The sequence below is a fragment of the Pleurodeles waltl genome, chromosome 1_2 (assembly GCF_031143425.1).
Source record: "Pleurodeles waltl isolate 20211129_DDA chromosome 1_2, aPleWal1.hap1.20221129, whole genome shotgun sequence".
NCBI classification, from domain to species: Eukaryota; Metazoa; Chordata; class Amphibia; order Caudata; family Salamandridae; genus Pleurodeles; species Pleurodeles waltl.
In genome coordinates, this window is record NC_090437.1 from 153416051 (window position 1) to 153431209 (window position 15159).

The 15159-nt window shown below is 44.6% G+C and overlaps 1 protein-coding gene across 1 annotated transcript in view; it reads right to left on the bottom strand.

Annotated features, from left to right (window-relative positions):
* Nucleotides 1-4110: 4110 nt before the first annotated feature.
* PPEF2 (protein phosphatase with EF-hand domain 2) overlaps nt 4111-15159 on the bottom strand; it is a 376295-nt gene continuing 365246 nt past the window's right edge. The window contains exon 18 of the mRNA XM_069236843.1: nt 4111-4855. Coding sequence (XP_069092944.1) covers nt 4665-4855 — 191 coding nt within the window. The 3' untranslated portion in view covers nt 4111-4664. The remainder of the gene's footprint in view (nt 4856-15159) is intronic.

Sequence of the window (15159 nt, forward strand, 5' to 3'; positions counted from 1 at the left end):
TAATCTTTATTGTATATATTTGTTGAAAGCCCCAATAAAAAAGTTTTTTTTTAATTTTTTTATTTTAAACACTGCATTTCCTTTTTTGGTTGATTAATAAGTTGAAAATCTGTGGAGGCCAACAGTCCTCGAATAGTGCACAGTCTAGCCTCCTTGAACCTCTGGCTTTCAAAAAACAACACATCATTGCCCGACTTTTTCAGGCAGAGCAACCAGAACTTTGACGTTGCGCGCCCAGCCCTACGCACCACACTCTTTTCCCATCTTCCAGAAGGACATTATTACACTCTATTCTATTCCAGTAACACTTAAATCCTGGTCCCAACTGAACCTGGCCTACCTGACTCATAGGGGTGCTCTCTTTTCTTCTTCTTCTATTCTTGACCTTGTTGGCTCTCCTTCTTTCACTTTTACATTTCATTTTGAGCGCTACTTTTTTAATCCTATCTTGATGCATCCCTCTACACACAGTGACACACAACCCCGACTCTACTTTAAATGTCTAGATCAAGCGTTTGCTCTTGACGTAATCTGATTTATTATCAGTTTTTACTGCCTGCTTCGGGCTAAAACCATTCACTTGTACATATTTATATGCGTCATTTTGTGTTTGCAATGTTGTTGGGTATATGTGTATTCATGTTCCACTCATCAGGGACTAGTATACCTTGCCGTAATTCCGTCTGGCCTCTAGACTATACAAAATATTTAACAAAATAATGAAATAAGTAAAGTCTAGCGTAATATGTTTTTAGACAGCAGAATATTTTGAAACTCTTCTGTTGATTAACAGCAGCAACATGACTCAACAGAATATTTATTTTGCTTTTGATTGCGAGATTTAAAATGTATCGACCAATAAATCAATTCTGGAACGTGCAAATCTCTTCTATTTTCAGTGTATATTTTATTTGTAACTGCCATATTTTACTTGCTGAATTATTTATTTACTACATGATAGCTATCACTGGACATGTATGGCGTCATTCACAACTTTTTGGCACAGGCAGCGCCCAAGGCTTCCTGCTGCGCTGCCCTGTGACAAAAGGAAAGTGCAGGAGTGCACCGTATTGATGAAATACAGCGCATTCCTGTCTTCTGTGCTTGCACTGGCGCACACACGGGTGCCAGCACCAACACGGGCGCCCCAAGGGTGTCTGCGTTGTTGGTGTGGGGGATTTTGAGCAGGAAGAGAGCCTTTCCTGCATAAAAACAATCAAATGGGAAGTTTTCCTCTTTCTATCTGTGCTGCAGAAAAACGAGGAGAAATAAAGGGTCACATGTACGTAGGTTTTATGCATTTCTGTTATTGTATGGTTTTTATGGACAATGCTTAAACACAGGAATTGATTGATGATTTCTTAATATGTATCATGTTTTATCTTTATCAAACTTATGTATTTATTTTGGAGTATGATGAACTTGTATTTGTATTAAGTGATTGTTGACTTTTATGATTTTAATATGAAATCGAATAAACCTTTATTGATTGATTTGGTAGGCAACTAGCACAGAAACATTGATCCAGATTTTCCGGAGCTTTGTGCCGGTACTAGCATGACTCAAATTGGTGCGTGCTGTTTACCAGCTATCGTAAAAGGTGTTTTGCACTGGAAGAAAACTTTTCAGAGTGCAAAAACACATTTTGCCATGCTTTTCGTCAAGGGGGCTTTACTGAGGCAGATCTACGTATAGACTCGTTGCTTTAAACAGAAAACCCAGTCCATTAACATAGCCAGAGTGGGCTTCAGGTCAAATTCTAAGGCCTACTCGAGGTAAATGCAAGCAAAGGGAAATATGATTACTTCTCTAACGAATCCAGGTGGCCTGTGTGCTGCAAAACACAGCTCACATCCAAAGCACTTGAACCTTGTGAGTTTGCCTTTGTATAGGTGTTTGCACTGGAAGAGCATGTCTCTAGCACAAATCCTGTGCGAGATAGGGCGGGGCTATGCAGTACACTAGGTAGCCTGTTTCTGCACCAGCACTGTGAATGACAGACGTTGCAGGCTAATCTTTGTAGCAATAGCACTGTTTTGTGTTTTCCCACTTATGCAATTCAGCGTAGCAAATTTGTATACTGCACTGCCTTGCATGGAAAAGTTGAACATCTGGGCCCTCATATCTTCCTAACTACTGGGTAAATAGTAGAAATGATGTGCTATTTGGCTGCCATCTGAGCAAACGTCAGAGAAACTTTTTACCTTGCAGAGTACAGGTGGCAAACTGTATAGTATCCCTGCAATGTACCCGGATGCACAGGTAAATAGGGATATGTCTTTGCTGTCTGCTCTACCAATGGCCACATCTCTGCTATTTAATAAAATAATAGAGATTCTTTGGCCCGTATTTATACTTTTTTTATCGCCGCATTTGCGCCGCTTTTTGGCGCAAAACGGCGCAAACCTACAAAATACAATGGTATTTTGCAAGTTTGCGCCGTTTTTGCATCAAAAAACGACGCAAATGCGGCGCAAAAAAAGTATAAATACGGGCCTTTGTTTTTTATCTGGCCTCAGGGCAAATAATTAATAATCTGCAATTTAACCAGTTACTGGCTATAGGTCCAGTCATGGCTGGTGAGGTGGCAAAGTGACGAGGCGGGAGAACAAAACAAAAGTAAAAAATATATATTTAAAAAAACTTACCTTAACCGCTTGACTGCCGCACCGCCGCTGTCTGCTGCACCGCAGGCACAGGCTTCCAGCCTGTCCTGCGGCCAATGCCGAGGCTGCTCAGAGCAGCGTTACGATTGGCTACAGCACCCTAGCTGGCGCTGCAAGGCAGAGTAGAAGTCTCTGCCTGCTTTCTCCAACCGGCAACACAGTGCCGGGTTGGAGAGAGCCCTGTGCGCATGTGTGTTTGGCCGGCCTGAGACAGCCGGCCAAACACACATGTATACTGAGGGAAGTTCTGTGCACTCCCTTCCATGGCTGTCATCCACCATGGCCAGACCCTTTAAAAATAAAATGATAATAAACATTTCCTTTTAAAAGTCGCTTGATTTCATTTGTGAAAGGCATGCATACGTCATGCCTTCTCAGGTGTTTAGCCTTCCTTGAGAGCACCGACATAGTACTGAAAACATACGAGGCTCCATGGTTTCCGCATGGCTTCTGGACTAGTTTTTATTTTTATTTCCTACGCAGCGTGATCTCGCTGGGCAGTAGTTGAGCACTTTGCATGACATCGACCCTGTTACATAGATAATTACATAACTACCAATACTTTTGACTGCGATCAAACTTCTTTCTCCTTTTATGTGCTCCTTCACGCTCATGCTCATGGCGTGGAACTTTAAATCGGCTCGCTTATGTAAATCTGTATTACTTTTCATTTTCAAGTTATGTAGCAAGAAAAGTCCTTTACAACTGTAATAACTCTAAGTCGAACAAATGTGAGACCCACTGCATTGCAAATGCTTGTTAAAGGTTTGCAGTGCTGCTGGCAGAGGGTCGGCGCTCCTCCTCCATAGCGGAGGAGCCGCCACTGTATATGGCAAACACAATGACTATTTATCTGGTGGATGTATAAACACCTAGCGCCATAAATACAACTTAGCACAAAAAGAATTCCCATTGAAGTCATTGGGATATTTTCACTGTGGAATAATGCAAGGTTAGGGTAAGCGTAGGTTCTAGTGTAAGAATTGAGTTTAAAGTTAAGATTTCTTTCTTTAAGGGGTAGATTTATGTAAAGAGCGAAGCAAAGGGTCTGAATTAAGGGTTAATAAAGTATAACAACAGGCCACGTAGTAGAGCGTGGGACCGAGTATGGATTAGATAAAGGGATTTAGATAGGGTTAGCCTAAAGGTTAAGTGTATAAAAAGAGTAACAAACAGATAAAGTTAGAGACAGGGTTCAGATTAGAGTCACAGAAATTTTTTGGTGGCGGTCCTCCTTAGAGAGTATTCAGTGTAATAGTAGTGTCAAGTAAAACATTATTGTGGGGGTTGAGATTACGGATTCATTGTCGCAGTAATCTATTTTCATGCTTTTCTGGACAGCTCATAGGCATAACACATGTAACATTGCAACAGTATAACACCACCATACTGTATATTCTGAAGATAGTGCAACTAGAAATATTTACAAATAAAGAACTGCAGCAATGACATTTATTAGCTATAAGCAAAAAAAAGTAAAAACGGAATCATCATCAGGAATAAGCGAAGAGTACATTTACAAGTCTGAATAGGCAAATGTTTGACAGCCACGGTCAGAATAATACAGACGCATTGCAGCACCCAAAGGCTATCGGTTTGGTGAATGGTGCTCATAAAAGTCCAGCCTGAGCTTGGGCTCTGAAGCTGTCTTAGCTTGCTGAAGATTGTGTTCTTAAATCAAACAGATAAAAAGACAAACGTTTTGATGACACAAAATATCAGTTACCAGTTCTGGACTTCCCATCCTTGATCCAGTATTTTTCATCATAAACACCTGATGGTAAAACTATTGTGCATCCTAATGGATAGGATTTTAGCCATGGTTATCAGAGTCCTCGTCGACACTTGTACAATTCAGGCACTGCTGGGAGAGTCTCTGGTGCAGCATGGCCAATAAATGAATGTCAGATAAAACGATGAGGCCGGAGACTCACCAAAGTATTTCCATCATTCCATCTCTGTGACAACTCAGGGAGGTGGAGTGAGACGGGGAGCAGTTTATCGGTCCCCATTGTGAGGTTTGTCCGCCAGACGGAAGGCTTCCAAGAACTCATTAATGTCTATGTTCCCATCTTTGTTGAAATCAATACTGCGGGCCAAATTACTGATGGCAATGTCACTGATCTCAATGTTCAGATGGGAGCTCAGCAGTTTCCAAGTGTGACGGAATTCATCAAACGAAATCAGACCTGAAAAAAAGCATTTCAATGAGTGAGATACAGAATTGATTTGATATATCTTTTAGTGGCATCTAACCACACCTCTGATCAGTGTTTAATTTGAGATCACCGCAAACTCCTTTGTGGAATTCTTTTGAAAAATGTGTGCACCTGGTATGATTGAGTGTTTCCTTTTTCCCAAAATAAGGGACATTATTGTCAAGTGCTTCAGAAAGGGAAACAATACTTTATTTCCAAAAAAAACGAAATATTCCTAGCTGTTTCACACTATCTTTTGAGTAATAAGTCCTTTCTTACTCCTAATTCTCCCTGTGCCACCTGTTTAATACTATTGAAGATTTCCTCTGCCCATGGTTTTTCCAATGTTTTGACATTTTCTGAACCCAGGTTTTGGACCTATCACGTGGCTTGAGAACCTAAACAGTCTTTCACCTCTATTTCTTCTGTGAAAAATTGAATTCTGTCAAGTTCCTGCTACTGTTAGGGTGATTTGATATGAAGTCAGTACATTAGACTGACACTTCAGTTATCCAATAGTCCATTAGTAATGACTAGCATATTGTTAAGCAACAGCATTCATATTGGTAAAGGCTACGCTGGGTATTTACACATCAGATCTTTTGATAGCCTGGGCTCTCTCTAGAGTAACTATTGGGAAAACAAGATTCCTGACTAATTACTAGTGGCTGAGATTAATGTAAGCATTCCATCCATCACTTACCTTTTATTTTTCTCAGTACAAAACCTTAAGTGACACAGGCATGCCCAAATGTGGGTCCCACAGTAATGACACTAAACTTCGCTGATGATGCTTACATAGGGCAAAACTGGCCTGCGTTTCATTGTGTTCCCATCTGTAAGAAACCTGGTATGACAGTTTGGGATGGACTCTTTCTTTTGAAGCAGGGCCAATGCTGGCCTGAATGTAGTAGGTCTCTACTTACAGCGATACAGAGAGCATACAATGATGGACTGAAATGTGGCCCTGAGTAATTACAAGTGGCTGAGATTCATGAAAGCATTCCACCCATCAATTTTTTTTTCTCCCTATGTAACCCCCTAAGCATATGCCCACCTGAGGCTCCTGGTCCTGTGCTCATTGTGTCATAGGAATCATGGTATACCTCACTGACGTGAAGTCAGGCAAGGAGACCTTTATTTTTTCAGAGCTGTTAGAAATGGGGTTTCTAGTTGGCAGTCGGTTTGCACCCTGTCCAAGTAGGGACCCTCACTCTAGTCAGGATAAGGGAGATACCCGCTCAGATAACCCCTGCTCACCCCCTTGGTAGCTTGGCATGAGCAGTCAGACTTATCCCAGAAGCAATGTGTAAAGCTTTTGCACATAACACACAGTAATAAGTAAAAACACTACAAAAAGACACCACACCAGTTTTAGAAAAATAGACAATCTTTATCGGTGTAAAACAAGACCAAAACTATAAAAATCCAACATACAGTGCAAAACATATGAATTTTGCAAGATTTACTCAAAAACAGTTCCTTGAGGTCGATAGCTCCACCTGGGGCTCTCATGGTATTGTGATCAACAAAACCAACAGTTCAGGCCCGCAGCGGTGTCTCAGGCCAGCTACGGTGTCGGGGAGACCCGCAAACAGTGCCTTTGGAATTTCAGGGCGTCGTGATCCTCGCTGTGAGCTCCGGATAGCGGCGTCAGTGGTGTTGGTTCTGGAGTCGGTGCAGGGGTCGTCGGGCCCTTGAAGTCACATGCATTGCAGATCGGACTCCGGGCTGATGAAGTCAGGAGCACCGGCGTGGATGATGTCCGGGCTGCGGTGGAAAGCAGGACGATGTGACATGAGGTGCCCACAGGTCATAGTGCAGGCAGTGACTTGGTGACAGCGTCCAGCGGTGTTGGTTAGACCAGGGCTGCAGTGTGAAGCGGGGCGGTGTGACATGCAGTGTCACCAGGTCACAGTGCAGGCAGCGGCCTGGTCATTGCTGAAGCGCTGTCGTTCGCAGGCCCAAACCAGCAGTGTGGCGCAGGATGGTGCTTCGTGACCCTCGGGAGCGGTGACACAGGCCATGGTGCAGGCAGGGATGCCTTGTGATGACACTGGAGTCGATGGTGCTGGTATCGGTGGACCGGGGCTGTGGTGCGGGACGGTGCTTCATATCCTCATGAGCAGTGTCCACAGGCCACTGTGCAGGCAGCAGTGCCGGTGTCAGCAGGAGCAGTGTTGTCGGGGATGCCCAGGCTGTGCTGTGAGCAGGCGATGCTGGAGTGTGGGGCCCACAGGTCGAGGTGCGAGCAGCGGCTTGGTGAAGTCGTCCGATGACTGCATCGGTGGGACCAGGGTCACTGTGTGAAGCGGGGTAGTGCGGCTCGATGAGGCACCAGCAATTCACGGTGCAGGCCAGCAGCGTCGTTAATGGCATTGCAGTGGTTGTTCTCCTTGAACAGCATAAAACACACAGTTCCCAGTGCTGTAGTAAAAGGAAACTGAAGTCTTTGATAGCCCAGAGACTTACAGCAGGAGGCAAGTTCTACTTCAAGCCCTTGGAGAACTCCCTCAAGCAGGACACACAGCAAAGTTCACCTTTGCACTCTTTTCAGGCAGAAGCAGCAACTGCAGGCCAGTCCGGCAAAGCAACACAGCAAAGGGGCAGTACTCATCCTCCAGCTCTTCTCCTGGGCAGAGGTTCCTCTTGATTCCAGAAAGATTAAAAAAGCCTGGGGTTTTGGGTCTACTACTTATACCTCTTTCTCACTTTGAAGTTGGCAAACTTCAATGCAAAGTCTCACATGTTTGCAAGATCCTTCCTTGTCCTGGCCAGGCCCCAGACACACTCCAGGGGGTTGGAGACTGCATTGAGTGAGGGCAGGCACAGCCCTTTCAGGTGTGAGTGACCACTCCCCCCCTCCCTCTCAGCACAGATGGCTCATCAGGATATGCAGGCTACACCCCAGTTCCTTTTGTGTCAATGTCTGGAGAAGAGCTGTAAACAGCCCAACTGTCAAACTGACCCAGATGGGGAATCCACAAACAGGCAGAGTCACAGAATTGTTCAAACAAGAAAATGCCTACTTTCTAAAAGTGGCATTTTCAAACTCACAATCCAAAAACCAACATTGCTAAAAGTTACATTTTTAAATTAAGAGTTCATAGACACTAAACTCCATAGTTCCATCTGCCCTCGAAGGGAATCTCCGCTTTTAAATTATTTAACCCCTTGGGTGCCCTGGATGTAACAGTTATGTCCTGGGAAGCACTGCTCGGGTGCCCAGGACGTATCCGTTACGTCCAGATAGGGGCCTACGGGGGAAGTGCTAGCGCTCCCCTGGGAGCCTGGCACCCCTTTCCCCTGGGCAGGGATGAAAGGGGAATCACTTCCCCTTCCACCTCCACCCTCTCTTTACCCCCCCGTGGCTTCTGATGCGATGACCTCATCAGAGGCTGTCCCCACTGAGCTTCCAGCGCGGATCGGAGGAGAAATGCTCTCTGCATTTCTGCTTCCGGATTGCAGAAATGCCACGAGACACCGGGGAATTTTTTTTGTTTTTGTTTATGTTATAAGGAGAGTGGCCCCTTGGGCAAGGGCCATTTATTTTTAGGCAATTTCTGCCCCCCCAGGAGAAGATCGGCCTATTATAATTAGGCCGATCTGCCCCCAGGAGGAGCAGAGACCGCTAGACACCAGGGATAATTTTTTGTTGTTGTTTTTTTTTATTTTATGTATGTTGGGAGCGAGCCCTCAGGCAAGGGTTGCGTCCTTGGGGCAAATTTACTTTTAGGCCATTTCTGCCCCCCATGGGGGCAGATCGGCCTATTTTTATTAGGCCAATCTGCCCCCAAGGGGGGCAGAAACCACTAGACACCAGGGAGTTATGTTTTTTATTTATGTTTATACATAAGGGAAGCGGCCCCTTGGGCAATGGGGGCAAAATATTTGTAGGCCTTTTCTGACCCCCGGGGGCAGATCGGCCTATTATAATAAGGCCAATCTGCCCCTGGGGTGGCAGAAACCCCTAGACACCAGGGATATATATTTTTTTAATGTTTACTTTTTATTTTTATATATAGGGAGCGACCCCGTAGGCAAGGGTCGCTCCCCTCGGGGGTAAATTGTATTTAGGCCATTTCTGCCCCACCTATTTCTATTAGGCCAATCTGCCCCCAAGGGGGGCAGAAACCACTAGATACCAGGCATTTTTTTTTGTCAGTTTCACGTGAGGGGAGCGACCCCGTAGACAAGGGGTCGCTCCCCTGGTGGGGGACAAATTTGTTTTTCGGCCATTTTGGCCTATTGTAATTAGGCTGAAAACCCTAGACACCAGGGATTTTTTTTTTTTTATTTTTTTTTTATATGTGGGGAGCGACCCCTTAGGCAAGGGTGCTCCCCTGGGGGGGGGAATTGTCTTTAGGCCATTTCTGCCCCCCCGTGGGGGGAGATTGGCCTATTTTTGTTAGGCCAATTGGCCCCCAAGGGAGGCAGAAACCACTAGACACCAGGGATTTTCATTTGTTTGCGTCAATTTCACGCAAGGGGAGCGACCCCTTAGGCAAGGTGTCTAGTGTTCAAAAATGCACAGGTTTGGTAGGTTTTCTTAGATGCCAGCTGAGCTAGAGGCCAAAATCCACAGCTAGGCACTTTCCAAAAAACAGCTGTTTTCTTTGGGAGAAGGTGATGTGTCCACGTTGTGTTTTGGGGCTTTTCATGTTGCTGGCGCTAGGCCTACCCTCACAAGTGAGGTACCATTTTTATCGGGAGACTTGGGGAAACCTGGGTGGAATGAAAGTTGTGGCTCCTCTCAGAGTCCAGAACTTTCTGTCACCAAAATGTGAGGAAAAAGTGTTTTTATTGGCAAATTATGAGGTTTGCAAAGAATTCTGGGTAACAGAACCTGGTGAGAGCCCCACAAGTCACCCCATCTTCGATTCCCCTAGGTGTCTAGTTTTAAAAAATGTGCAGGTTTAGTAGGTTTCCCTAGGTACCGTCTGAGCTAGAGGCCAAAATCTACAGCTAGGCACTTTGCAAAAAAATTGTCAAATTTCAATGTAAAAATGTGATGTGTCCATGTTGTATTTCCTGTCGTAAGCATTAGGCCTACGCATGCAACTGAGGTACCATTTGTATCGGGAGACTTGGGGGAACACAGAATAGCAAAACAAGTGTTATTGCCCCCTGTCTTTCCCTACATCTTTTCCTTCCAAATGTAAGACAGTGTGTAAAAAAGACATCTATTTGAGAAATGCCCTGTAATTCACATGCTAGTATGGGCACCCCGGAATTCAGAGATGTGCAAATAACCACTGCTTCTCAACAACTTATCTTGTGCCCATTTTGGAAATAAAAAGGTTTTCTTGATACCTATTTTTCACTCTTTATATTTCAGCAAATGAATTGCTGTATACTCGGTATAGAATGAAAACCCAGTACAAGGTGCAGCTCATTTATTGGCTCTGGGTACCTAGGGTTCTTGATGAACCTACATGCCCTATATATCCCCCCAACAAGAAGAGTCCAGCAGACGTAACAGTATATTTCTTTCACAAATCTGACATTGCAGGAAAAAGTTACAGAGTAAAACGTTGAGAAAAATGGCTGTTTTTTTCACCTCAATTTCAATATTTGTTTATTTCAGCTGTTATTTTCTGTAGGAAAACCTTGTAGGATCTATACAAATTACCCAATGATGAATTCAGAATTGTTTTCTACTTTTCAGAAATGTTTAGCTTTCTAGGATCCAGCATTGGTTTCACACCTATTTCTGTCACTAACTGGAAAGAGGCTGAAAGCACAAAAAATAGTAAAAATGGGGTACGTCCCAGGATTGGAAAAATGTGTTCTACCTTGAAAACCATGTTTTCTTTGGGGGGTGGGGTGCAAAATCTCCATATTTATGTTTTTCTATAGTACTGGGAAGTATCAGAAGAATTTATCTGACCTCTGTGATCTCTTTGGATACCATTTTAATTCTGCTTGGATGTTTGTGAAAGCTGCAAAAAAGATGGTTCGGCTAGATGCATCCTGTGATTTTGTCCTGCTAGAGTATTTAAAACTTGGTAAATATTTCAGATTCTCAATGTTAAATATGACCAAGGAGACCTAGCATGTTCAGACTAGCCACATGTCCTCGAAAGGTGACCTTGTTTGGTATCTTCTAAGGGATTTCAATTTCAGATGCTCAACACTGATCAATGGCTCCTACAACATGCATTTGTACCGACTGATACCTGTTCAGAAACACTTTCTATGTTAGGTCCTATAGTACATTCATTTTAGGTAGACTTGCTTTCTGACAATGGAATGTAATAACATCATAATGCTTATGATGTGGCTCTTGGTTTCCATGGAGCAGTTAGAGAGAGAGCAGGTCATTGGGAATGGCTGAGGTGTTTTGACTTCTACATAAATAAATCTTATGTGATTTGATTTGTCATCACCTCTGTCATTTCATTAGCAACAAGTTGAAGGAAAATGATCTGTCAGCGTTTTCTCTTCACCTCAACTCACACTTTGCGGAGGAGATCGTCTTGTTCATACTAACAGTACGTGTTTCAACGCCGATAATCATTCAAGTATATCTCATCACATAATGGATGAGTGGTCAATGCTTGATGCAATATAATCGGTTGATTCTAGTACTAACTCCTAAAGACGCTTTCCGGTTTTTGTTCTGAGTTGACTTCATTGCCTTTAACTTGCACAATATTACAGAGTATAAGACCCAGGCTCTGCATCTTTCTACTCATTAATTACGCTTCCCTGCTTTACCGACAATTACTTGTTAAACATTTTTTTATACAACCCAATGATTTATCAGTTTGAGCAAGCACCAGTTGGGAATACGCCTTTTTGAGTCATCTACGACACGAGCAAGCATTTTGTACTTTTCTGCATGTTCAGTGTGTTACCTAGAATTTTGCATTATCTGTTAATCATTCGCGTGGTGATTCACTCTCTATTGCCTTTAAAAACAAACATGCTTTCAACACATTTCTGCAACAAGGCCAATCGACTATAAAAAAAATACGTGCACACGCAATTTGTTGCCATCTTAAATCTTTGGGCTTCTCACTCTTAGTTTCAATCAAACACACGGTCCTCAGTGATGGGTACAGCCTTCATCAAAGTACAGTATCGTACTCCATGCCTTTGTCATAAAACAAATTGGTGACAGGCACACCATCAAGTTAAGAGTTAATTAAATTACGTACATTGTTTAAGGAGACTTACACTTCATATAGTTTCAAGAACTGCTCAATGACAGGCACAACCATAACTATGAAACAGTGAGGAACTTAATCTTCAACAAAATATTTAAAGAATCCTGATACATTCATCAAACTTTTGTAATTGTCATTCATTTCACTATGCAAAATGTAACTTGCCCACTGTTTTTTTTGACAACTCCTGGTGAACCACTGATTCCTTGGAACAAATGGAAATCTGTGTTTGCACATTATGCAAGAGTGTGTGGCACTTCTTTGAGTGTAGAGCATAAAATGTCACTTTTAATGCATTGTTTAGGTTCTGAGGGTCAAAAAGTGTTTGAAAATGTACCAGAACTCTCACCAGAAGAAGCTAATGATTTAAATGCCTATGAAATATGCATAAAAAAGTTGGATTTACACTATTTACCCAAAATGTCTACATATTTAGAAAGATACCAATTTGGCAAGAGATTACAAAAACCAGCAGAGTGTGTTGAAGAATATACGACTGTACTGCGGAAGTTAGCCTTGACATGCAGCTTTGAGGGAAGTAAAGAAGAAAGATTAAGAGATCAATTTATATTAGGGTGTAACTTATAAAAATCAAAGGAATCCTTCTAGCAAAAAGACAATCCTCCGCTTGTTATATTCACTAAGACTTGTGAACATAGTTTAGCATGTGTAGAGGAGATTAAAAAAGGAGGAATGAGTGACAAAGAAAGTGCAGTACAATCTGTCAGTCAATGCAAAAGAGAAAATGATCAGGTAACAAGTCAGAAATTAGTAAAAGATTCTAGAAAAGATAAAAAAGATTTTAAAAAGTCAGTGACAATGTTTTAGGTGTGGTGAGCTTGGTCATTATGTAAATTACAATGATTGTGTGGGATGGAAAGCCCCTTGTAAGAATTGTGGCAGAAAAGGGCATGTTACCAGGTGTTGTAGAAGTTCTAATTTAAAAGAAGGTCTATGAAGTCACATATGATGAATATGATTCTTCATTGTAAGGAAATGCCTCCTTGGCATGGTTACCCCCTGACTTTTTGCCTTTGCTGATGCTATGTTTTGAATTGAAAGTGTGATGAGGCCTGCTAACCAGGCCCCAGCACCAGTGTTCTTTCCCTAACCTGTACTTTTGTTTTCACAATTGGCACACCCTGGCATCCAGGTAAGTCCCTTGTAACTGGTACCCCTGGTACCCAGGGCCCTGATGCCATGGAAGGTCTCTAAGGGCTGCAGCATATCTTATGCCACCCTGGGGACCCCTCACTCAGCACAGACACACTGCTTGCCAGCTTGTGTGTGCTGGTGAGGACAAAACGAGTAAGTCGACATGGCACTCCCCTCAGGGTGCCATGCCAACCTCACACTGCCTATGCAGTATAGATAAGTCACCCCTCTAGCAGGCCTTACAGCCCTAAGGCAGGGTGCACTATACCATAGGTGAGGGCACCAGTGCATGAGCACTGTGCCCCTGCAGTGTCTAAGCAAAACCTTAGACATTGTAAGTGCAGGGTAGCCATAAGAGTATATGGTCTGGGAGTCTGTCAAACACGGACTCCACAGCACCATAATGGCTACACTGAAAACTGGGAAGTTTGGTATCAAACTTCTCAGCACAATAAATGCACACTGATGCCAGTGTACATTTTATTGTAAAATACACCCCAGAGGGCACTTTAGAGGTGCCCCCTGAAACCTTAACCAACTACCCGTGTAGGCTGACTGGTTTTAGCAGCCTGCCACACTCGAGACATGTTGCTGGCCACATGGGGAGAGTGCCTTTGTCACTCTGTGGCTAGTAACAAAGCCTGCACTGGGTGGAGATGCTATCACCTCCCCCAGGCAGGAGCTGTAACACCTGGCGGTGAGCCTCAAAGGCTCACCCCCTTCGTTCCAGCACCACAGGGCACTCCAGCTAGTGGTGTTGCCCGCCCCCTCCGGCCACGGCCCCACTTTTGGCGGCAAGGCCGGAGGAAATAATGAGAATAACAAGGAGGAGTCACTGGCCAGTCAGGACAGCCACTATGGTGTCCTGAGCTGAAGTGACTCTAACTTTTAGAAATCCTCCATCTTGCAGATGGAGGATTCCCCCAATAGGGATATGAATGTGACACCCTCCCCTTGGGAGGAGGCACAAAGAGGGTGTACCCACCCTCAGGGCTAGTAGCCATTGGCTACTAACCCCCAGACCTAAACACGCCCTTAAATTTAGTATTTAAGGGCTCCCCTGAACCTAGGAACTCAGATTCCTGCAACCTAAGAAGAAGAGGACTGCTGAGCTGAAAAACCCTGCAGAGAAGACGGAGACACCAACTGCCTTGGCCCCAGCTCTAACGGCCTGTCTCCCCCCTTCGGAAGAAAACTGCTCCAGCGACGCTTTCCCCAGGACCAGCGACCTCTGAATCCTCAGAGGACTGCCCTGCTCTAAAAGGACCAAGAAACTCCTGAGAACAGCGGCCCTGTTCAACAAAGACTGCAACTTTGTTTCCAGAGGAGCAACTTTAAAGACCCCTGCAATTCCCGCCAGAAGCGTGAGACTTGCAACACTGCACCCGGCGACCCCGACTCGACTGGTGAAGAAACAACGCTACAGGGAGGACCCCCAGGCGACTCCAAGACTGTGAGTAACCAAAGTTGTCCCCCCTGAGCCCCAGCAGCGACGCCTGCAGAGGGAATCCTGAGGCTCCCCCTGACCGCGACTGCCTGACTCTAAGATCCCGACGCCTAGAAAAGACCCTGCACCCGCAGCCCCCAGGACCTGAAGGATCGGAACTCCAGTGCAGGAGTGACCCCCAGGAGGCCCTCTCCCTTGCCCAGGTGGTGGCTACCCCGAGGAGCCCCCACTTGCCTGCCTGCACCACTGAAGAGACCCCTTGGTCTCCCATTGATTCCTATTACAAACCCGACGCTTGTTTGCACACTGCACCCGGCCGCCCCCGCGCTGCTGAGGGTGTACTTTCTGTATGGACTTGTGTCCCCCCCGGTGCCCTAAAAAACCCCCCTGGTCTGCCCTCCGAAGACGCGGGTACTTACCTGCTGGCAGACTGGAACCGGGGCACCCCCTTCTCCATTGAAGCCTATGTGTTTTGGGCACCACTTTGAACTCTGCACCTGACCGGCCCTGAGCTGCTGGTG